The sequence below is a fragment of the Enoplosus armatus genome, chromosome 12 (genome assembly GCF_043641665.1).
Source record: "Enoplosus armatus isolate fEnoArm2 chromosome 12, fEnoArm2.hap1, whole genome shotgun sequence".
In the NCBI taxonomy this organism is placed as follows: domain Eukaryota; kingdom Metazoa; phylum Chordata; class Actinopteri; order Centrarchiformes; family Enoplosidae; genus Enoplosus; species Enoplosus armatus.
This window is the reverse complement of record NC_092191.1, coordinates 13,643,253-13,667,950: the sequence shown is the minus strand read 5'-3', so window position 1 is coordinate 13,667,950 and position 24,698 is coordinate 13,643,253. Positions and strand designations below refer to the sequence as shown.

The 24,698-nt window shown below is 39.1% G+C and overlaps 1 protein-coding gene across 3 annotated transcripts; it reads right to left on the bottom strand.

The window, feature by feature from the left end:
* Positions 1–229: 229 nt before the first annotated feature.
* On the bottom strand, positions 230–24,671 carry mlip (muscular LMNA-interacting protein). 3 transcript variants are annotated; one of them, XM_070916432.1, is made up of 13 exons: positions 24,558–24,671; positions 23,943–24,019; positions 18,030–18,155; positions 12,503–12,631; positions 10,432–12,048; positions 9,663–9,734; positions 9,227–9,301; positions 9,050–9,133; positions 8,889–8,948; positions 7,221–7,289; positions 6,287–6,349; positions 6,086–6,211; positions 230–1,534 (listed from the first exon to the last, which is right to left on the bottom strand). In XM_070916432.1, exons 2-13 carry the CDS (start codon positions 23,970–23,972, stop codon positions 1,322–1,324), a joined length of 2,664 nt encoding a protein of 887 aa, XP_070772533.1. In that variant the 5' UTR covers positions 23,973–24,019; positions 24,558–24,671; the 3' UTR covers positions 230–1,321. The 3 variants fall into 3 exon arrangements, with proteins under 3 accessions (XP_070772533.1, XP_070772532.1, XP_070772534.1); XM_070916431.1 differs by lacking the exon at positions 24,558–24,671 and having other exon boundaries at positions 23,943–24,321; XM_070916433.1 differs by lacking the exon at positions 24,558–24,671 and having other exon boundaries at positions 7,221–7,268; positions 23,943–24,321.
* Positions 24,672–24,698: the final 27 nt, after the last annotated feature.

Below are 24,698 nucleotides of genomic sequence, written 5' to 3'. Positions count from 1 at the left end.
AGAGCATCACCTGCACCACTTTAACTCCCATTTAACTCCCGTTTCTCCAAGAGCCCCTTTTAAGGTGGAGTAGGCTTTCTTTGAGGATTTCTAATCAGCCATGAATAATGTCTGCATTATTTGTACCTTTTATCAAGCAGACTTTCACTTCATTAGCCTGTAATCTTCTTTATAGATATGGAAGTTTATGTATAGCAACAGAAGGATATAAAGCTCAGGACACAGAGGAGGAGAGCGAAGTCCTTTATTACATATTACAGTTTTTCTTCAGATCATTTCATAATAGTAAAATAGTATTCTCTTAGAGGTGAATGAGTTAGATCATTATTGTAAACTGTATATGTGCCGTGTCCGAATGGAAAGCTTGAAAGGCGTAGCAACAGTAACAGGGGCAGGGCGTAGAGAACAGCCAGTTGTATGCATTTTTATCATCTCTGTAAAGGTGTGTTCAGACCAAACGCAAAGCAACGTGGCACAATTCCAAAAAAGTCAATGCAAAGACGCAAATTACGTGTAAGCCTATCAGCATTGAGATTCTCCTGACATCACTGACGTTGAATCAGAAATGGAGCAGAAAATGATTGTAGCGTGTGTGGGCGCCCAGAGCTCTACTTTATATTTATACAGAGACCGGACAAAAAAGAAATTGCTTGGAGAAAAGTAAGACTACCTGGTAAGTTCTGAAAATATGTGTCTGTTACTTGATTCAAGCTATTGGTTGTACTTTACTATGAACCAAGTTAGCACTAGCATTAACCCCGATCGACCTGTACTCGCATTTTGTGATGAAGTTATTTCGGCATCCTTTTTATCCGTTTATTGCAATTAAATCACAGCAAAATCTGTTTATTTTGGGTTCATACAGCTATAGTACGCCAGATTAATTCAGCCGACATTGATTTTGACACACCAATTATGAAACTGCCTCCCACAGGAGACAGATGGACAGCTGATGCCTGTAGTTGGTGTCCATCCGGGAAATCCTGGCACTGATCCGAGCTAACAGGTCATCAAACTGGGCCCTGGTCAGCCTCAAGTAGCGCTGGAAGCAGATTCACAAAGCTGTGTGCACCTCCTGTGAGGCGGAAATCTACTTTGCGTTTAGGCTTAACACACCTTTAAGCATATTAAACCCCTGTGGTCAACTGCTTTAAACAGCCGTTGATGCAGTATGGATATGCATTCACTAATTCAAGTGCGGTGCAATTAACTTGTCATTCCTCTGTTAAATGTGTAATGGTCTTCAATACTGACAGATAATTGTTCATTGAATAAAAAAATAATAATAATTTAGTTAGGTTAATGCTTCAGTGTTAATGCTTTAAATATGAGTCTGCAAAGCTTCCATCCGCCCCTCAGTTGGACTGAAAGATGTTGAAGCATCTTTCACAGGGTGACTGATCTGGTCTCCAAGCTCTGTAATTTGCAGGTCACATACTGAGAATGGAGCTCTTCTCCTCTCCTCTCTCAACATTTGGCCTTTTGAACTTGTGTCAAAATACTTTCCTGCCTCTTCCAGATCCATATTTTCCACCTGAAATAGAACAGGACACAATGGTTCATGCATTTATAGTAAGAGAAGCCAGAGGAAAATGGACGACTATAGCAATTACAATCCTGCAACTTCTAGCAGTTTCTAGTAGTTGGTTTCCATCTAGACTTCCTATTTGGATAGATTTCATCGCACAGTGAAATTGCTTTAAATTAGTTCTCCATCAGGCTGTTGGGGGTTTGCACTGGGATGAATATTCATTGGGTATTTTATTATAATTGACAATTATCTTCCTGGATTGAATGATGACTTCAATCACCTGCTGTCACTCTATATTTGCTCCATTTGAACTAAAACTAAAAACCTAAAATTGAGTTGTGCTTTAGAGCCCTTTTACACGCCTAGACAAGTGAAACATCACCAAATGTATTTATTTATTCATTGATGTATTTAACAGGGGAAGTGCACATTAATAAACGTGCTGTAAATGTGCCAGAGTTTGAATTTTTCCTCTGTAGTCCCTGGACAGGTGTTACAAAGATTGTAAACGTCAGCTGATACTGATCGACTCCTGGCCTGCATGACTTCTGAATCTTCTGATGCAACATTATACACCAGCTTTTAACTTAAACTGAGACTTGAAGGGAACAAACAAAAGCGTTTCTGTATTCAGGTCAAACTAAGGTCTGCAACTTCTCTGCATAAAGACTTAACATGGGCCAATTCACACTAATAATTAATCATTTCTGCTCATATTATTCTTTCACACCTTGTTTTTTTTGTATTGAACAGAGTTTTAGTGAAAGACCTACCGCTGTGTTTGAATCCTAAAAGTTGCATGCTCAGAAAAGCAGAAGCAGCCATTTACTGATTCATTCGTATATTTATAACACACACCTCCAATATCCACGTTTCTTGTTATTAATCTTACTTATTAAGGAATTTGTGCTCACAAGAACCCCGTTAGTACACAATTATAGATAGATAATTATTTTCATGCTGGGCACACTCATCATTGCCACATAATGTAAGACACCCAGCAGGGAAATAAAATAATAATTTTACTGCTGGATTATCTCAAAGAACTCTGTGTTTCACCTGCTGTGATTAAACACAGAGTCTAAAAAAAGAATATTACTTTATGGCCCTCACATGAATAACATTTATCAGCCAGTCAGTAATTAGACTGCACACTGCATGTAAAGGTAAAATACTGTGATAAAGGAAGGTTTCTGAAGCACTCACGTCATCCTGAAAGGTAGAAATCCATCAAAGCAAATGTAATGTGTCATCATGGCTACTTGTCTAAGGTATCAAATAATTAAATACATTTTTTTAAATGTATTTTTTGCTGGTTAATTTATTTTTAAAACTGTATATCTTACATTGAAATATATATGCTGAATGGTGTCAACATTTTTGTACAAACCCAAACTTATGCCATCAGAATCATTTGAAAGATCACAATTCGTATCTCATTTGTTTAATCCGTTCAACGACACGTTGTGGTTTTACTCCACCATTTCTAGACTGGGCGCAGTGACTTCCTGGAGTGTCCACTGGTTGCTTAGCAAACCTCTGTGTCATTATCACCAATTAAACTAACGAAACAAAATGTGTTAATTGGTGAGCTTTAGAGGTGCTGAAGCAAGGATAGCTGTTTCCCCGTTTCCAGTCTTTATGCTAAGCTAAGCTAACCATCTGCTGGCTAAAGCCTCATATTTACTGTACAGACATGAGAGTGGTATCAATCTTCTCATCTTAATTTTACCAAAATGTGGAACTGTTCCTTTAATGATCACAATATTAAATCACACACTCAAACTTTAAAAATGCATATGCATGTCTTTAAGAAGTCTACACAGATTTTTATGTTTGATTTCTCTTCACTCCAAACTTTAAGCAGAAAATGTTTGTTGGCATTGCACAGGCCAGTAAATTATTCTGTGGTGTTTGTAAGAACACAGCAGCATCAACAGCATGCAAATTAAAGTTCCATCACCTTGAATTTAATTAACATGAGCTGAAATTAATTAATGACTACCTCAACTCATTAAGTCAATTGTAATGAACCGAAGATCTGAGGTTAAGTGATGACAGCCGGATAACCCACTTTAGCTTGGAACAGTCGACTGTTCCAAGCTAAAGAACAGATTGCATCTCATGCTGAATATAAGACTCTGTATATTATTATGTTCCACATCACAACAAACCAATTACAAAATTACAAAAAATTCCAAAAGATAGCCCTGGAAATAATCTACCACTGGCCTCTGCATCAGAAATGATGCTTGTGTTTATTTTCTCTGGACGAAAAATGGCTGCCTTTCAGAGGGAAAACAGTGTTTTAGCATCAAATATGTCAAGAGCATTGACATTTTAAAAACCTCTCTGCTGTGGAAGATTGCTGAAAGCGTGCACTCACTGACATTAAGGTTGATTTGTTCGCAGTCTCCTCAGTTCCTTGTAAATCTGGGAAATCTTTTTTCTTGACTGGCAATTATCATGTTGACCTTGACATTTAATGAATCACATATTTAAGAAATGAGCAAGGTTCAGATTAGAATTTTGCATAATGTTGTATTACACAAGGAGCTTAACCTTGTGGATCCCACTGTAGGAGCTGTCAGTAAAAAATGGAGCTGTTATTGAGATTATCTGAGGCAGGGAGTACTTAACATGTGTAGTCAAATTGTCTTCATTTGTTTTAGTGTTTTATTTATTTATTTTTAATCAAAGACTTTAAAAATGATACCCAAAATGTTTTCTCCCTCATTTGCTTGAAAAGTGTGTTTAAAGTTTGTAGTTGAATCCAAGTCAGTTACAATTAACTCACAAGCAGTGGAGAAAAACAATGAAACCCTCGCTAACCACTTTATCTGTATGCACTCCGCTAGAAACACTGATTCCAGCAAGGTGGCAAGCCGAGCAGAAGAAACTTTCTAAAGCTCTCCAGCTGTTTGACTAGAAGAGGTTTGGAAATGCACCAAAATCTCTGCAACTTGTGAAGAAAAAAGGAATCGTCCTCTCGGAGGATTTGACAGGGCTAGCTAATGAGACAGGCGAAAAAATCGAACAATACAAGAGGAGAAGAGAACTTAAACCAGCTGGCTGCAAGGAAGTGGCCAACTTCTTTGGAAATGACTAACTTTTCACCCAAAACCTGTAAGATGATGTTTGACCACAGGGCTACACTGCAGACCTGTGGGTCCTGTTATAGACGGTATCCAATTTATTTTAGTGATCAGGAAAACAGGAGTCTATGACCCTGAAATAAAAGACAGCTTGAAGCTTAATATCCTATAGATGTCCCAGATGAGGTGATGGATGGAGGCAGTCCACATTTTTCATCAATTTTATTGAGGACTTTATTTGCTATACCTGATAGATTTGGAGTCATTTCAACAGAGACACTTAATAAACTTGGTTTTACACTAAATCGTACTGCCAACGTTTAAAGTTTAAGCCCCTATGTGTAGGATTTGTAAATTCCCTTGCTATAATCACGTAAACTTTCTAAATATAGGGGCTTTGAAATTTGTATTTACCTCGAAGTCATTATTGTTTAAGAAAGCTGTTTTCTGAAAATTAGTTATGGAACTAATACATTTGCTTGTATTTGGATCACAGATTTTTACCCTTAATCTGATTTTAATGATTTTATTGGCTGTTAGGAGACACGCACACACACAGACATATTTTCCATATCTGTGTTTTAAAGTATATTTGTGGTCAAATGATTAGGTCTGTTTCACCAGAGAGGTGACTGGCGATGTGTAACTATTATCTGTCCGAAAATATTAGAAACTCAAGACTCACTTACCAGCTTTTGCAGAGAGTTTAACCGCATTACAAGGTCTTCTTCAGCAAATGGGACTTGCTCAGGTTTCATTACGTGACAAGTGATTTTTCTGCTGAAGAGGGTCATGGGATGTGGTCAAAAGCTTTGGAAAAAGCTAGTGTTTGAACCCTGAGTTTAGAATACTTTAATGCAGATACTTTCCCAAGAGAATTAAACATAATGTTCAAACTATAATTTAATTTAACAATTTGTATTATTTTTCTGAATTGGTTTTCCCAATTTCATGTCACTGTTTGAATTAATTTTACAATGTGATAAATATGAAATTGTATATTCTGTGTTCTTTAGTAATACTTTTACTTACTATAAAAAGAAAAAAACAAAATGCTGCTTGTGCTGTTCAAACATGTTTGCTGTACATTTACATTGAATGTAAATCTAAACATGAATGGTATTTAGACGTACTTTGGCATAAATCTAGATGTCTTTGGAACACACCAGGCATGTGGATGGACAGCAGAGAAGTGGGTTATAGTTTGAGAAGTTTCTTTAGTCATTTGGACTTTTTTTTCTGCCTTGAAAACTTGTCAGAGTTTGAGTCCCTTGTTACTGTCATGAACTTCTCTTCAACAGCCACATTTTAAACCTATGAGGAGTGTGAGTGACACAAAAAACACAGATTCTTGTATCTTGATATCGCTTTAAATACAAATAAAAATACTGTGTATGACTGAACGGGTTTGAAAACATAAACAGACACAGATTACTGCACTGTAATATGAACAGCATACCTTTTTGTTGTCAGTTAAGGTCTGCTTAACGGCAAACTGCCTGAAGGGGTTTGGATGAAATTCTTCTTCATCCTCCACTGTCAGTCTTGGAATGGCTGTCATTGGGCGAATAACCCCGGGCTTCGTCTGGACAGAAGGATTCAGAGTTTGACAGCAGGTAGCTCTCCACGACACTTTGCATTATCAGTGTTACATGTTTACCTTTTTAGGATCCATAAGGTTTCTTTCCACGCCGGTAGGTGAGTGCAAGCTGCTTAACGATGCCTGAATAAACAATGTGGAAGGAAAACATCAACATAGTTATTAGTGTCGCTTATAAAACTGAAATGCCAATAAAAGAAAGCTCTTGAAGTACTGCAGGTAAAGGCAAACAATAGTATGACATGATCGAGCCTCATCTCTGGAAGTTGATACTTTGTAATCCAAATACATTTGCGTATGAAAAGTGAGAGAAATAATGATGATGAAATTAAATCATGACATGGTTACAGAGTTTTATGGCTTCTGATGTGCATAAACATCTGGAGGGAAATAATAGAAAGAACCAGAGTTCCTGATGAGTTCTGAGATCAGTCAGAGGCTGAACACAAACACACATACTCAGAGTCGGTGCGCCCACTGCTAGAGACATAGCTAACATACATTTGGTACATTTTGTGTTTGGGGCAAATGAACAAAAACAGGTCCAGCAGTCAAATTCATGCAAATAACACAAGGCAAAAATTTGCTTCGCTTTAGTTCTGAAAACACCTTTAAAAAGGAGATACAACACAATTAGTGAGCTTGAAATGTGCTGGTAAGCATAGTTTTTAACTTTGGGCAGAGCCAGGCTAGCTGTTTCAAGTCTTTATGCTAAGCTAGGCTAACCACATGAGAGAAGTGTTCTCATCTGACTTGCATAAAAACAAGCTAATATTAAGCATATTTGAAGTTGGTCACAAAAAGTAGTGTTTGCAAATGATGAAATGTAGATTTGTCATAACAGCTGGGCCCTGTGAATTTGGGACTCAAATTGTCTGAAGGTTAACATAAAGAAATAAACTTGCTTCCAGTAGAAGGCTGTCACTTTGTTCCTGTGAGGATAAAATCTTGAGAAAAATGTTTCAACAGACAAAACTACCCAACTCTTACTCACATATTTGGTTTCACGTCCCAAGGATTTTGGAAATGATGGGTTGTTCTGCTGAAAGTGAAAAAGAAAGAACTGAAACAAAACAACAGAGTGACAAACCTCATCTGGTGGAAAAATGGAAAATTTGATGAATGGTAATGGACTCATTTATGTGACTGAAAGGAAGAAGATAAAGAGGAATCCTTGATGAACACAACTAATGGGCTCACTGAATATATCTGAACCTAAAGTTTTTAACAATGTGTACCCTGAATTTTGTTATGTTAATAAGAAAGATAATGAACAACTGCCTTTTTATTTAGATTTCTGAGTGTAAGTTGAGGTGTTAAGTTTTCTCTTCCTGTGCAGCAATTTCCTAATCAGTGATTGAAATTCAGACGTTTGGATCTTCAACAAGTCTCTACACTGACGTCTCATTTTTACACACACACACACACACACACACACACACACACACACACACTGCAGTTTTCTCTGGAAACGACAAGTCCTTTGATGAATAATGAACAGATGTCTTTTCATTTCTAGTGCTGATGATTACACAGTCCGAATTCCCTTTTATGTTACTTCCAGTTTGTGTTTCAGTAAAACACAGTACAGAGTACTTGTTTCCATGTCCCAAAGGTTACATATTTTCTATTTTATCTTACTTTTCAATTTTCGTTATGATTTTATTTTAGCTAACAGCTGAAATGTGTAACTTTATGCATGCTGAGTCCCTCTTGTGAAGTTGTTTCACATACACGGCTGTCTGCTCCTTGAACAAATAACATCTTTGCTCATTTGTTATTTACTGAAGTAATGAAATTACACACTAAAGAAGCATGAGATGACGCCTACACTCTGTGTGCGACAGCTCTGGTGTGAATGGACATTTTTACTTTGTCAGACATCAAGTCCTACAATTAATGTGTCAGTCTTATTGTCACATCTAACTTCACTCAACGCCGTGCAGATAAATAAATATTTAAGATATGTAAGATATTTTTATCCATGTTTAGTTTTTCATTTAGCTTTAGAATCAACAGTCCTGTGATTTGTTTGTGAGCTTGTATTCTTGTGGTGATTTTATTACATTTGGGTTCATCTTTATAAACTCATGTTGTGTGGACAAGCGTTGGTTCAACTTTATTTTAAATTCCATTGAAAATCCCGAAGTGTCAAGATGCCAAAATATGTCAGGCTAAATTTCAGGAAAATGTTTTTTCTAAATATTTTATAAGTTTGCCAAGAGTTAGAGGAGAAGATTGAAGCCACTCTCATATTTGTCTGTTCAATATGAAGCTGGAGCCAGCAGCCAGTTAGCTTAGCTTAGCATAAAGACAGAAACAGCGAGCCTGGCTCTGTCCAAAGGTAATAAAATCCACCTACCAGCACCTCTAAAGCTGACTAATTAACACATCATATCTTGTTTAATTCATATAAAAACCAAAGTGTAAAAATGACAAGCTGTGGTTTTACGAGGGTTGTGTGCCAGACTATTTCTTGGATCACTTCCGGTTTTTGTTTTGTTGTGAATCATCTCCTGCTCTAGCTTCATATTTACCATACAGACATGAGAGAGGTATTAATCTTCTCATCTAACTCTCAGCGAATAAGCATATTTCCCAAAAGTCAAACTATTTCTGTAAGACAAAATCAATTACATGCTGTTAAAGAAACACACTTCACCTGCAGACCAGTGTTGGGAGTCGATGACCTGGAGGGCTGCAGTGACCGGGATGTTTTGCTCTTAAAGGTTGCAAAAACAAACCCATTAAATCACTTTTAATATTACAAATTAACATTTGCACATGTTTAATTTTATATATGATATAATTCACTGAACTCACTGCTGGAATGGAATTTGCCAATAGCTCATCAATGACCGCATAAAGTTCCTCTGACTGTTGCCGCAGCTGAGCGGGTGAGCACATCTGTAGGAAGCAAATTACCAAATTATTATTGATGTTACCAGCCTGTCGTGTGAAGTCGGCAGTGAAAAGCAGCGGTGATGTGTGCAGTGGTACCTCGGCGTGGGTGTCAACAGCTCGGTCCAACGTGTCACATGGACTCTCTTCTCTCTCCACCTGCTCGTCTATGGCCTGAGAATGCAAAGCAGAGCCAACACATTGAGTGGTTGTACAGTAGTCAAGAAAGCAACATCTCCTCCAGACAATTCATATTCATCCACTCTGTATTCTTCACAGACAGCTCTCCCTCCTCTGTAGCTGTGAGCGCTGTCTTTTTGGGCCTTAAATCCTTATGAAGTGAGCTTCCTTTCAATTGTTGCCTAATAAGTTTTTGCAATTACAAATGAAAATGTACGTCTGTCTAAAGCCTGATGAGTGGCTTGTGAGTGTATTCCCGGTTTACACTCCTCACATAGTGCTCCACCATATGGCTGCATATTTACCAGGATAACAAGAAGAATTAGTGGGGTTAGCATCAAGTAAGCAAACTCACCTGCTGATCCAACAGAAGGGTGTTTGTGGGAATTGCAGCGAGCGATTTGTAACTTAACTTAATCTTGTGTGTCTAGAGTTCAGAGAGAGAATAGAGCAGACAGTGAATATAAATTCATTTACAATTCAAATTTCTGCATTTTACCGAAGATAGACTTTGTGGAATGTCTCGTGGAGATTCATCAGGTGCGCTTTACATTTCTTTAGGCTTGCTTTATCTCCCACTGCTGCAGGCTGGTAATCATGCAAAACAGCCACACGCGAGACACCCGGTGGCAAGAACAGTGCTGAAGTGTGTTCATCTGCTTTCACAGCATCGCCTTGTAGCTGCTCAGATGGTTTGTTTGACTGTCTGTAAATGTCACTAAAAAGTTCAGTCACTGCCAACTTTTCCACACTAAATCTAGACGACTGTGTCCCACATCAACTTATATTTCCCTGGTTGCACTAAATAAATTGGATGCCTCATGGTTAATACTCAGTGCTACTTAACTTGGCCTAGAAACCAGACTTTTAAAAGGCTGCTGCATCAATCTTACGATCTGCCTTTGACATGTGACATTTCAGATATGTCAATCATTAATATCCAGCAATGTACTAATCTATAAAAACATCAATGAAAATATACGGCAAAGAAAAACAGAAATCTAAAAACAGCTCCACACTTGATATCCGGCTATCAAGTGAGGGAGAACAGTATGTCACAGGGAACATATTAAATAATATCCTCCATTTAAACAAGTCATGCATATGGCAAGCAGAGCGGCTACCTTTCTTTTTTTACCCTCCCTGTCACTGCAGTCTGATATTCCACTCCCCGGCCTTGGGGAGGGCGTGGAGCGCAGGGAGAGAGAAGGGGACGGGGTGAGGTCTCTGATTGGTAGAGCAGGAGAGGGCGTAGGCGTGGGGGAGCTGGTGGGTGACGGCCATCCAGGGAAAGCGATGGGTGTGTAGCGGGAAGGAGACAGACAGTGAGCTCTGTGAAAACCTTGTGATGTGGTGGCACTTTTGGAATCAGGGCAGCTCCTCCCTGACTCACACCTTCCTGTGGTGGAAGGAGGGAGAGGTGATGCTGTGTGTGTGACACTGGGTGAGCGTGATTGAGAAGGCTGAAGCCGAGGAGGGCAGACAGGCGGAGATCTCAGCTGTTGAGAAAGCGAGTGAAGCCTCGAGAGGGATGAATTTGGCTGGCGGCTCCATTTCTGTGGCGCAGAGGTCTCTTTCTTATTATTAAGTTCAGGGGGCGGAGAGATGAGTTTTCTAAGACTATTATCCTCATGGCCTTTGAGGTACATGTGAGTGTTGCTGGGCTTCAGCTCAGGGGGCTTGGAAATGGAGATGTGTGTGTGTTGCAGTTTTTTGGAAGTTGCACAGTCTGTTTCTTCATGCTTTGGTGGAGAAACAGATTTGAAGTTGGAGCAAAACAAAGGCAGTGGAGCTCGGGGTAGAGTGCTGCTCCTAACTGGCGGGGGTGAAATAACCTGCTCCCATCTAGGCGCACTGCTCGAGTGAATTCGCTCAGAACACCTTTTCACTTGAGTTTGAGGGCATGATCTGCTGAGCTCATTTGACCCCACGGGTGGAGGAGCAGTGACGCATCTATTAGGCTCCCTGTGAACGTGGCTCTGACTATCTATAGACGCTGATGAGGAGAACTGAGAGGAAAACTCCAGGGGAATGGAGGCCACACTGGAGGCTGCTGAGCACGCATTACAGAAGGACAGGGTCACGGGGTTCACAGGCCAGCAGGGGGTGTAAGGTCTCTGCAGAGCAGACGACAGAACAGGAAGGCGGCCTTTTCTCAGGATGGCAGTGAGGAGGGAGAGTCGGGTGAGGGGAGGCCGGTGCCGGGGAGTAGGGGACTGGGGACAGACAGAGGGGGACAGGCTCTCGCAGGATGAGAAACAGGTTTGAGGGGTGTGAACCAGACTAGAGCCAGGCGCGAGAAAGTGTGTCTTGATCTGGATGACAGCAGGGGAGAAGATGCCAGAGAGGACAGATGAGCAGGGGGAAACAGTGCGGCTGAGAGAGGCGGGAGAGGTTACAGAGGAAAGCTGCACTGCGGACCAGCTCTTCTCTTTCTCCGAGCCCTCTGAGAGGATGGACTCTCGGGATGAAGCTGGGGTGGGGAACAGGTCTGCGGAGCTTGTGGGGCTCGTTCTGTCTTCTGACACATATGCTCTATTTGCAAAGAAACCCGAGCTAACCTCAACAAGTCCAGAGGTATCGTGACACTGCCGGTGGGAAATGCCCCCGTGTTTGTCAACAGTTGTTTCCATAGAGGCTGTCCCGGCAGCTACGTGGTTGGGCGTATTTTCAGACTGAGCACTGACTGAAGGAGAGGCTCTAGGTTGAGAGAAGCTCACATGATCCGAAGAAGGTTTTAACTGAAAAACAAAAAGGTTTTCATTAAGCTATTCAAGTGTGGTTGACTTTCACTTCAAATTCTTGAAAGCCAGAGTGACCAAAATGTTGGACCTGCAAATTAAAATTTGTAACAAGGTTCTGTCAGTCACGTCTAATTTGTGCAGAGATGAAGAAAGTGCTTCGATGTAGCCGCTATCAGCACTAAAATAAACCAATTATAGAGTAGAATCTATGAAACTATTTGCATATTAACTTATTATAATATTCTAATTAAACTGTCAGATTTGAAAGGCACCTCAGACAGTCATGTAATTTTTTAATTAATCTCCTGACAATGCTTTATCACATATGTCAACTTCACGAGTGTATAAATACACAGATATACAGTATTCCACACACACATCTATATCATAAAATGTCAAATAGTTTGTCATAGTTTCCATACGACATTGAGGGTGCTCGTGTTGTACTTACTTGATGTTTTGTCCCTGGTTGGATTACGTTTCCTGCTCCTCCCTCCGCAGAGTCTGTGATAAAGACTTTCTCTGCTTTGAACAGCGACATTGTCTCTCTGGTTGTCTCCTCATGGGACGCAGCTAAGATCTGACAGGAGGAAATGAAGCAAATGTTTAGGAGGAACTGGGCAAGTGAAACCTGAGAAAACCCGAGGTGAACTTCAGCCAGCCTCTCTGAGCTCAGGGGTGTGCTTGGTTTCACCACATGCCCCACACATATAGTTCACATGTACACGCACATGTCCTGCTGACGTTGGTGTAGGTCATGAACTCATGTGCAGAACTGCACAACTGAGGAGGGGTCTGTGTATACACCACAGCTTTAAAACCTTTAAGGTAAATAAGCAAGAGGTTTTGTCCAAACTGGCAGTAAGCCATCGCTGCTACAGTTATCTATTTGTATTTTTTGTTTTGTATAAATACATTTGTACAAAACTATTTATATCGCCAAGCATTACTGTCTGTGTCTGTCAGTGTCAATTCCTGCATACAGGAGTTTTACAGCCAGCATGTCGTCCAACCTAAAGTTAAGCTTAGGCAACCAAAACTACTTGGTCAAAGTTTGGGAAAGTTAGTGTTCATGGTTAAAAGAAACTAACACTGACTGTTGGCAGGAGATGGGATGCAAACACAGGTGTCTTGTGTCAAACTAAGAGACTTTGTAAAGTCTCGACCTCTCCCCTTAGAGTTTTCTATTCACTGCTAAGAGGCTGTAACAACTTCACGCTTGTCAGGAAAACATCTTAAGTGTTGAAACGGTGACCTTTACTGTTGTTTTTCTGGTGACAACAGCCTCACTAGTATTCAGCTATGTTGTCTTGTCTTTTCCTAATAGGGGCCTTCCCAGCTGAGCAATACACACTAAATTAGCACTAGCTCCTCCTGGTCCCAAATTCATTAAATTCAATCAAATACAATTGAAAATTTGAGCATTTTATATGTCTCAAAACCAATAAAAAATGGATTAAAGTTGAAAAGCATAATTTTCTGCATGATAAATTGGTGCTCTGAAATATAGTGGAGTAGACGTACTGTATAAGGTAACAAGTACAATCAATTGTGTTAAGTACAGTACTTGAAGAAAGAAAAAGAAATTCACCGTCTTCTCGTACTCTAAATGTTAAACTCTATGAATGTATAATCTAAAGATAGAGTATGACATTTTGGGAGATGCTTTTAACTTTCTTACTGAGAGAAGATAGACACCACTCTCATGTTTGTGTGTTAAATATGAAGCTACAGCATTCAGACAGTTAGCTTAGCTTAGCATAAAGACCAGAAACAGCTAGCCTGGATCTGTCCAATCTGTAAAAAATCTACCTACCAGCACCTCTAAAGCTCACTAATGAACATATTATACTATTATACCTTACATTTGTTAAATCTATACGAAAACTTAAAGCCAGGCTTCTTCTGCTTCCAATCTTTAGGCTAAATTAAGCTAATTGCCTGCTGGCTGTTGCTTCGTACTGGAGCTAGTGTGTAAATGACATTACATACCCAAGTAGCATGTGGTTATATGGATTCTGCAAGATTAACATAATTTCGCACTAATGGACTTTCACTCCACTTTGTGTACAATTTCCCAAGTGAAAACAGACTTTATTGGCATTGGCCCCCAGATAAATAATTTAATAATAAATATCTTAATAACTTTTGAAGCAAAACTTATCCAAACTGGTGTGTCTGCAATTTCATGTTATTTGACCAAAACATGAATTCAGTTACTATATTACTACTATATTATGTATTACTATACATTCTATATGATATGATTCAAATATAAAAATAAGCATGACCTTGGGATAAAGAAATATTCTTGGATAATATGTGTGACATTTAAGTGGAGCTAAAAAGGGTAACTGCTTGTGACATGCCTCATTACTGACATGAACTCCCACATTTATGGTAATTATGATCCTAAAAATATATATGACACCACAATATAATGACACCCTTCAGTTTTCTGAATCAATTAAATAATTCTCTCACTGCTGTTCTTTTAACATATTGTAGATAAGCAGCAATCAAACAAATGAGAGGCTGCCAGGATGACACTTATTCCTGGAGCTGTATTTAACACAAATGGCAGCATATGTCAATAATATCATCACATACTCCAATTAAATGCACAGTGAGTCACTGGGAGTTTTTCATGTGCAAAGTTTTCCACACAACAAAATTAAAATCTGTTGCCATGAAAACTTCAGCTGCACAGTCAGGTTATGCAAATTCAATATTTTTCCATATTTTACATACATACATTTTGTCACATTTGGTGTGTGGTTCTGGCTTCAGGCAAAGTTATTGGCGAATTCAGATAAACATTTTGCTCTCTTTAAGCTGGTTACATTTAAACATTAGTTTTGTACCAGAAGAAGGTACACTTTCTTCTTCTGGTACAAAACTGAACAAAATGAAAGACTACATTCGCTCACTTGCTGTCACTTCAGTCTGCTTGAAGATGATCTGTGATGCACAATGGGCCAAGTAGAAACCCTCTCATTTGAAACGAGGAGTTAATTAGGCGGGGAAGCTCTGAGTGTTGTGTCGTAGTTCCTCATAGTTCAAATGAATGGTGGCCACTCGGAATACAAACTGGTAACTGGTCACACATGCTAATTTGAAGTACTGCAAAAGGCCACATATACAATTCCTTTCTTTTGATTAGGACATCTTGAGAAGTGCAGCCTGCTCTATATCACAGTGGTGGATTAATGAGCTGTCGACCAGCTCACAGGTAATCCTTTACATTCTGCACACTGATATCTCACCGCAGGGGGTGTTAGTAGTCATACGACAAGATGTCACTCACTCTAAGCTGCAAACAGCTGTTAACTATGTTTTGGATTACTGTCAAAACAATGTTTTGCTCTCCCGATAAACATTTAACAGATTACCTGACAACATGTGCATGTGCAGAATAAGAAGCAGAGTGAGGAAACCAAAAAAATTGGCCTTGTGCCACAATTTGGCTCCACATGAGTGCATCAGAGGAGGAATGGGTCACTGTGTAGCTCGACTGCGAGAAGCGCAATAAGGCTCACAAACGGATTCTGTGCAGTGTTTGAAGTGTTTGTGATGCTCACAAATACACTGAACGTTTTCTCATCTGACTTGACTCCAAATACAGTCACATCAGGTAAACATCAGGATGCTCTGTTAACATAGTAACAAAACCCTTAGCAACCCTTGAATATTACATGAATACATAAATACAACATGTGCATCATGAGACTTTATCAACACACTTCACTGTCTGGCAGCATACAAACCAACACAAACTAACATTTTGCATAAAGTAAAGGATCTAAGTTTTTGAAATCGATGGCACTGCTCTGTGGTAAATAAAAATTAAAATAAAAAAACCTGTCAGAACAACAATATGAGAGAAAGATGGAGATAGAGTTACAGACAGACAAACAACTAATGAAGTGGAAATGGAGTTCAAATGAAGACATGGCAGAAAGAAATGAGCACAAAGCCACACAGTCCAATATTGTATCAAAATGTATATATGTATCAAAATATTATACCTCTGATGTATGCTACAACACGGGCTTGTTCAGCTGAATAGTCATATGTCGATGGTTAATAACATGAAAGGCTGCCACTCCTTTAGGTAATAGCAGTGGAGGAAGTAGAGCAACTAATGGTGCCACCCCCCAGTGAGAAGACCTTTGAAGTATCACGCAGGCAGCAGTCGGCTGCCCCGAGGCGCCCCGAGCTGCGGTGCCGCTGTGATGTTGGTGGATGAACACCCAATAGCACATTAACCCCTTCAGCAATCGTCACCATGGGAGGGGTCCGCATCAGCACCCAGGATGGTTGGTTTCAATAACTTTGGCTGAACATTTGTATGCATTAAAGTAGTTCCTACATAAAGTTGGGCCCAAGGTAAAAAAAAAAAAAAAAATGAAAAAACATCTTGTCAAAAAGAAAAACATTGTGCAAAATGAGTAATGCCATGTGTGTTTTTGCGTAGTTTACAAACTAAGCTCCTTTGTTGATATTTGCTTTTTAATAAATTGTAAATACATTTTATTCTTTTTTTTTGTTTGTTTCAACCAAGTCTAAAAAAACACATTTTCTTTTCTATAATGTAGTAATACTCATCTTTATAGAAAGTATCTTTGTAGCATCTGGTGACATTGACTGAAAATTACATGCAAGAAAAAGTGAATTTTAGAACATGTGATTCGCTCCCTGAGGTTGTTCAAGGGTATGTTTGATATTGATATGCACACTTAAAGATGACGTAAAGATGTGCACTGTGTGAGTCAGGCACCTGGAATACATAAAATAATTGGATGATCTCAATGATGTTCACTCCCACTACAGTGTAAAAAACTTTGTGGAAACCGCATAAGAGGAAATATATAACAAGATATTTCTTATTTCGTATTGACAGCTTCAAGCATAAAACTCAAATTATAATGTTTACAGATATACATTCTCAACTTCAGAATTGATTACAGCTTGTGAATCTATTTCGCTTATGAAGATGAGTCACACTGTTCCACAGTCTGAGAAGGGAGGCTCAAGTAATGGTGACATAGTGGTCACATTGTAACTACTCAGTATGATGTATCACTTTACTTCATGTTTTCCTGACTGTTACACTTTTTACAGAGAAACTAATTATTAAGTAATTAGTAATGAATGAGTGGCTACTAGTTCAGAGCTAACGACTCATGAAGTAGTCATTATTCAGATTACCTAATCATTACCTCATCATTATATAGACCTCAATTCAGAGTTATTCAAGAAATACTTTCTATTGCTTTTCATTTCTGATTTGTTTCTACTCACATTTTTGTGTATCATATTGTAAAGTGTTAGCTTAGATTTTCAGGCTCATGGACCTCTTATGGCTTTAATTTCACTTTCTATTCAAAAGAAGTTGCAATTCAGAGGAATCTTATGCTCATCATGTTGTCCATAATCCTTGAATTTATAAAAAAAGTACTTTGCAGTAGAAATACTGTAAGTCAAAGCTCATAAGTTTGATAAATGTCATTTTGAGAATATGTGGAGAGTGTAGAACAATAAGGCATATTTGTCACATCAAATATAAGAAGAAAGGAGTCATATTCATACTGCGCCATCACTCTTAAACAGGGACAGTCTGGGTGCATTTAAACTGGTAACCCTAAACAGTTTGTAGCACGAGGCTGCAGGCTCAAAAACCAGATTACATCAATGTTTGTGATAAACTGGAGGAAGTTTTGATTAGTGAGGAGTCTGACAGTGCAAGTGAGTCAGTGAAGTTTGTCTACCCAGTGCAAACAGAGAGTGATGTACAGTAACAACTACAAGCACGCACAGATACCAGGTGGCGATACAAAATTAATTAAATTAGCTAAATTAACAACACATATGAAGCCAGTGCATGCATTTTGACTAACACCTTGTAGTAAAACTATTAATCATGTTACAGATAGTTGTTGATTAAACCACTTTTGAATCCTCTGCTGCTGCTGTACCTTAATTGGATTTCCTGTCAGACATCCAGATCTGTCCTCCCCAATAATAACGCTTTTAATCGGTAATTTCCGCACTACTGGCACAAACGTGAAAACAGAAGGCTTAGATGGCACTCCTATTGAAACCTGTAAAACAGAGACGAGAAGAACAAGTCATCCACATGTTACAAGCTCTTGGGAACAATTTCCCTGTCAACACTTGCTTACTTACAGTAAATGATGAGTCAGGAATAATGGGACTTCTTCCCTTTTAAAAACTATTTTAAGACATCATGTCAAGCTATCCATAAAATCCATGTTCCAGTCACTCTCAACATGTCGTCTTCTCACATAATTTCACATTTATAAAATCTTATTTCCTTCTGCTTCACTGGGTTGTGTAACTACACCCCGCCACTAATGAGCCATCATCACACGCACACACAGATTAGGCAGTTTAGCACCCTGCAGCTCAAAGCCTCGACACACCCGGACTCAACAAGGAGTAATGAGCAATTAAATCGGCTCATGTTCTCGTCTGCATAAGGCACCTCACATGTGTGTTAGCTGTGCTGTGCTGTCAGTTTGGGTGAAAAATGTTGAAGTTGTGTAACTGAAACTCTGTATAAATAAGCCGTAACTTAACATGTAGCAATTGTCACAGTGGTGGCTACATGACTAGATTTCAGTACTGCTCAATGCCAGGGGCTCTCGCAGCGCTGCCAGCAGTGCTGTCGAGTCGATGCATTGTCACATCATAATAAAGGACCCTTACAACAAACACAAGAGGACTGCAGTAACCACCATTTCACTACTGTGTCTGCATTGACCCAGGAGAAAAAAAAACATTTAAAAACTAAGAACAGTGGAGACCAACTGGCTGGACCAACAGCCAGAGAAGGTGTTCCACAAACGTTCGGCAGTGTCAGGTTTAACTTTAGAGCCATCACACAGCTAAATAATGCTGGAAACATTTTAAGAAAATCCAACAGAATTATCAGAAAATCAAGGACCACAATGCACACAGCTGGGCAAACCACAAAATGAAAAGTGGATTGATGCACTGGACACAGTTTTGGGCCACAAACTGGCCCAGCAGTGCTATGGGTTCAGCAAAGGTACTCCTGCAATCCATACTGGAGGACACAGAAATATACTTTTCTTGGTGAGCAGCTTTGCACTTTTTCCACAACTTAGACTGTCTGTGCATGAATACATAATAGATACAGAGGCCGTGGGTACTATGTTAGCAATGCACCAGCTTGTTTACAGAGGCAACACAGCAGTAATAAAGCAGGACGTGTGTTAACGAGAGTGTCCAACATGCATGTTTTGCTGCCTGGTTAAAGGGCATTTGGGGAAATATGCTTCTTGCAGAGAGTGATATCGCTTTCATGTGTGTATGGTAAAAATGAAGTTACAGCCAGCAGCCAGTTAGCTTAGCTTAGCATAAAGACTGGAAACAGGGGGAAACAGCTAGCCTGGTAGTGTCCAAAGATATTTAAAAAATCCGCCTACCAGCACCTCTACAGCATGTTTCTATACATAAAGTATGTTTAGTCTTTGCTAAGCTAAACGAATCACCTGCTGGCTGTAGCTTCATATTTAGCATATAGATATGAGTATGGTATTGATGTTCTCATCTAACTCTCTAGCAAGTAAGCCAAAATGATTTCAAAAGAAATAGTCCAGCATAAACCCACCACAAAATGAGATATAAGATGTTACTTAGTGAGCTTTAGAGGTGCTGGTATGCAGATTCTGTTACCTTTGGACAGAGCCAGGCTACCTGTTTCCCCCTATTTCCACTATTTATGCTAAGCTAACCAGTTGCAGGTTGTAGCTTGGTGAGAGAGGTATTGATCTTCTATCTCTCAGAAAGAAAATGTTGAACTATTTTCTTTCGGCGTCAGGTCTTTGCTACCATCCTTCTGTTTGCGTCTGGTCACTGCAATGAACATCGAATCACAGGCTTTTTAGTATGGCATCTTGCTTCATGGCTGGCTTTTGCTGTATTTGCATCAATTTTCAAGTGATCACATCTGTACAGTGAAAGCTCTGCTGGCGTGCGACGTACACTAAAGGAAACGTTTTTAATACATCCTTCTGCTTAACCTACAGCAAATCCTGACAGCCAAATTGATGACCAGCTTTTAGCACCCTGGATGTCATTTTTCATCACATTATTACTAAAAGTTGCTTTTTTTTTTTAATCCAAACAGCTCTCATGAAACATGTCATCCACACTGTCATTGGCAAACAGATGTCCTCTGTAAAACTGAAAAGGGGCTTGTGTCAAACCACTTTGGTGTTGACACCATACAACAACCCCTGGGACAAGCAGGTCCATACTGTGAAACCTCTGTACTGTCGGCAGAGGTGACCTCGTACATCCGGCTCTCAGCTTTTCCTGAGCCTGTACAGCTAAATGGACACAGCATTCACACTATCAGCGTGACTGTAAGGGGTCGATTTTCACCGGGGCCACCCATGCTGAAATTATATGAAGACGTGGAGCTGCGAATTGTGGTAAAAGCTCCCATATCTGAAAGACAGCAACACCTCCATGAACATTTCATAGTCTGGATGAGTGAAAGCATTTTCTATTTATTCCCACCGCAGCAATCAAAGCACACACTCATCAAAAGTACTTCCACTGCTTACTAATCATACCAATCATGTTTTTTCTCTCCACAGAGTTGATGGGTCATCTGTAAAACGCAAACTGGTGGGCTGAAATTTCCCTCACTAATCAGTAAAGGTTATTGGTAGCAGATACTTGAGACTGTTAAAAATGGATCACACATCCTCTGCTTGTTGATGTCGACACATATATATATATATATATATATACATATATCCTTTTCAATTTCACTGCACACATACGTTCAACCAACCAATCCGGGTCTTGCAAAAATGTGTTGGCAGGTTAAATATTGCAAGAAGATAAAAAGCAGAATGACTACCAAGATTACCAGATTTCTCAGAACTCCATTTTTAAAATGTAAAATTGTATTTGTTATTTGGATGCTCCTGCTGGGATTATTGTTTTATCATTTCTTACTTTGTGCATCACATGTTGGTCTTCAAATGGTGTGCCAGGTTACATTGGTATCTACACAAATACAGTAGTTCATCTGAGTAAGAAAAATATTTTACACAATTTTCTATGTAGTGGTCTGTGCAGCCTCCTGGTTGGATGTAATTAAAATGTCATTTCTTTTTCAAAGAAATTGTCACCAGAACATCCATTTCTACTAACTGCTTTTGAGTCTGATTGTCTGTCTATTGTTCTCTTTCTCAGAATAAGTCAATGCATTATTTCATACACTATATGAGTGGACCACCCATGAGAGCTACATTATACTAAATACTGGAGGAAGACTATGGCAGTTGGAAGCTTGAAAAAAGGTTGAACAGCACTGCACTCCATTGTAAAACCACCGAGCATCTGAATGCTTTTGAACTGATGCTGCACTACATCTTAAGGAGGCATGTGTTCAGATCGGTGTGTTCAGATATAGTGTATGAGGCAGCTACAGAGCTGGCAGAAAATGACTAATAAATTTATTATAAAATGTAAAATGATGTTATGGTCTTTTCTGCTGGAAAGCTAAAGAAAATAGTACACCTATTCTAGTGAGGTCGACATCAAAGTAAAGAGAGCAGAGCCGCACACTCGTAACTCTTATGCAATCTTTTAATTTGAAATTCCACAGATGTTTCAACACATCTTTTAAAGCCAGGATTCATCTGGTTGACGTATATTCACCAGTGTGAAGGAGATAGGAGTGAAATATTGTACTTTATTTCACAGCTATTCTTACTGGTTACTTTACAAATTCATGATGAGTTTATAAAATATTATAGATATAGATTCAAATACTCAACAGTATGGAAAGTAGTTGAAAAAGTAGTTAAATTTACCAGCTACAACATTAAACGTTACTGCAGAAATAATGATAAAATATGAATGTATCAAATTTAATATAATAATACTATAATTAAACTCTCACACATGCCATTAGTTATTAGAGTAGTTTTACTTTTAATACTTTAAGTACATTTTGCTGATTATACTTGTGTACTTTTTGAATGCAGGACCTTTACTTGAAATGGAGTATTTTTACAGTGTTGTATTACTTAAGTCAAGGATCTGTGTACTTCTTTTACCACTTTCCTTTAAGCCATGCCACCCATGTGCTCTGTGACATGACACCTTTAGCTCCTGAGCCTGAGGAGGCTCACTTATACTTTTGAGGGCCAAGATATTTATATTTTAGAGATACCAGCATATCTGAAATCAGCTATAAATAAAGAAACAGAACAAATGCCTTGACTGAAATAATCATGTGCCATCTTATAAACTTGTTTATGTATTTATGCTCTTATGTAACCTCCTTGTTTGCATGCCCTCTGTAGTCATAGCAGAGTAAGTTTACACTGCAAAAGGTTGAAGTGAGCCTTTGCTACTTGCCCATCGGAGCCCCCTTGAATGTTCAATTGCGCGTGAGTGTTGCAGAGGTCATGCCGCCCTCATAGATCACATTTCCAGTCTCCACTGGTTCACTGTGCTACATGTCGCCTCACAGCGTGCGTGCTCTCGCTCAGTTATTTCTTGTGGCATGTCCGACCCGTCCAAGACTGAAAACAAGCAGCCCTAAATCATTTCCTGAAGCAGACCACCCTCTGAGGGGCTCTTTAATGGGGCACTCGTAAACAGACCGAACAAACAAGCGACAGATATACTTTAAGGAAACATACTACTGAATGAATGCAAGGGAGGTTATTCCTTGTCATATAGGTTGTGTGTTATATGTCCATTATTATGCAATTTGAAATGATCAGAATCCAAAACAGCAATTCTGCAGTAGCTCGTCCTGCAGGTTTACATGTGGCCATTAATGCTTCCTTAATTCTTAGCATATTCACTCTTTTGTGTTTGCCACTGATGATACCATATTGAGAACATGAGCTATTCCTTTGCAAAACAAGAGCACAATTACTGCTGTAAATGTGAAAACCCTGCGCACTACAGATGTTAAAATATATATCTGAGTGGATCACGTTGTGCCACAATAAAAGCATAAACAGTTGGGTGTGTCACTGAGTAAAGAGTTTAATTACAGACAAACACACAGCCCCTCCCTCCAGAGTAGATAGGGCGTGCAAATATAGCCCACTGCCAGCTGCTACCGGGCACATTGGGTTATCACTCCAGATTCTAAACAAATGTTATGATTCCAAGTCTCAGACACAGGGACAAACACGACATACAGATGCACAAATTTCAAGCAATGCCTGTAATTTTCAAAAGCAGCACATTCAGGGAGCAAATGCCAGTGTGATTAAATGAAGCTTATGATTGCTGAGTCTGTCGCAGGCTTGTTTAACATTTTCTATGATGAATATATGTATAATGCATCAACAAGGTATCTATACAACCTTACAGTGCAGGGATAAGAAGTTTAAAAATGTCATAAAAGTGAAGCATATACTTATATACATGCAATTTTCATAAAATATTTACATTAATAACATGCATTTACATTTATTCTCGTGATTTTTTTCTGTGCATTTAAATTCATCCGAAAGCAGTTTGGTAACTGTTCATCGTAGAGTGACAGGAAATAACAGGATGAGTATCAAGTATCTGCATCAGAGTATACAGTGTGTCTATGTGTTTATGTGTGAAAGCCTGAAGGTGGTAAAGGGCAAAATAGGGGGAGGGGGGAGGGTTAATGGTGTTGATGGATTTAAACCAAATTCTTGAAAAATCATCATCTCAAAACAGAATTTAGAGCTAGAGGCAATGTAAGTACAAAGCAAAGGCAGGTCAGTGATATTACTTCAGCCTTACAGCAAATACCAAAGAAGAGGTTTTTCATCTGGTACATATTTTCAAAAGAAAAATCTGTTGTCAAACCATCTTACCTTCCCAAGACTCTTTTTCAAATTGTCCATTTCTGCTTCAAATGCCTCTCCATCCAGAAGTGTTGCTTGTGTCCAGCCTTCGGAAGAATTGATCAAAGCAGATACAGAAAGTAAGATGCAAGAAAGTTTTCAGCCCGTCTTGTGAAGTTCAAAGTGTATTGCCGTTGGTGTGTGTATCGCCCCGCAGATTTCCTTTTATAGACACATAATAGCCACAAATAGCTTGCAGACAGCAGTCAGCCTGCTGGGCACCAGTCACAATGTTCACACTGGGAGCTACGCGCAACACAACTCTGTCCCTGAAAAGTTGTCCACAATTTTAGCACTTGTTTTCTGAAATACACTCTACTTCCTTCATCTCCACGTGTGACTTAAAGCTGTGTAGTCCTCCCCAGTATGGGTCTCTCATATATCATATACAGCTATGACAGACATGCTGAAAACATGACAAATATTTTGGCTGACTGAGCTCTGGTTATAAGAAAAGAGAGGTGGATCAATTGTTTTGATTGGACGAAGAAGAAAAAAACCTGTTTGAGAAAAACAAATGAAAACCATGAATAATAAATCCTTTTTAAATTTGTATAAATATTAATAATAGATAATAATCTGAACCTCTGCCTGCCAGCCAGCAGATTGTTGTGACAGAGGCATCTCAGTTTCCAATAATGAATTATAAGGCAGCCTGAAACTAATTCATTTACTTGCTTGTTTGCCACTACATCGACTTCTCTGTTCCCTTATCAGTAAGTGAAA

What these genes read in the sequence shown, in the direction of transcription:
- mlip (XM_070916432.1), bottom strand. Translation starts at nt 23,972, where the DNA reads ATGGACAATTTGAAAAAGAGTCTTGGGAAG. An exon ending in AACCAGGGACAAAACATCAA is followed by an intron (nt 12,049 to 12,502) that starts GTAAGTACAACA and finishes TTTGTTTTTCAG; the next exon opens with TTAAAACCTTCTTCGGATCA. An exon ending in CTGTTGACACCCACGCCGAG is followed by an intron (nt 9,134 to 9,226) that starts GTACCACTGCAC and finishes TGCTTCCTACAG; the next exon opens with ATGTGCTCACCCGCTCAGCT.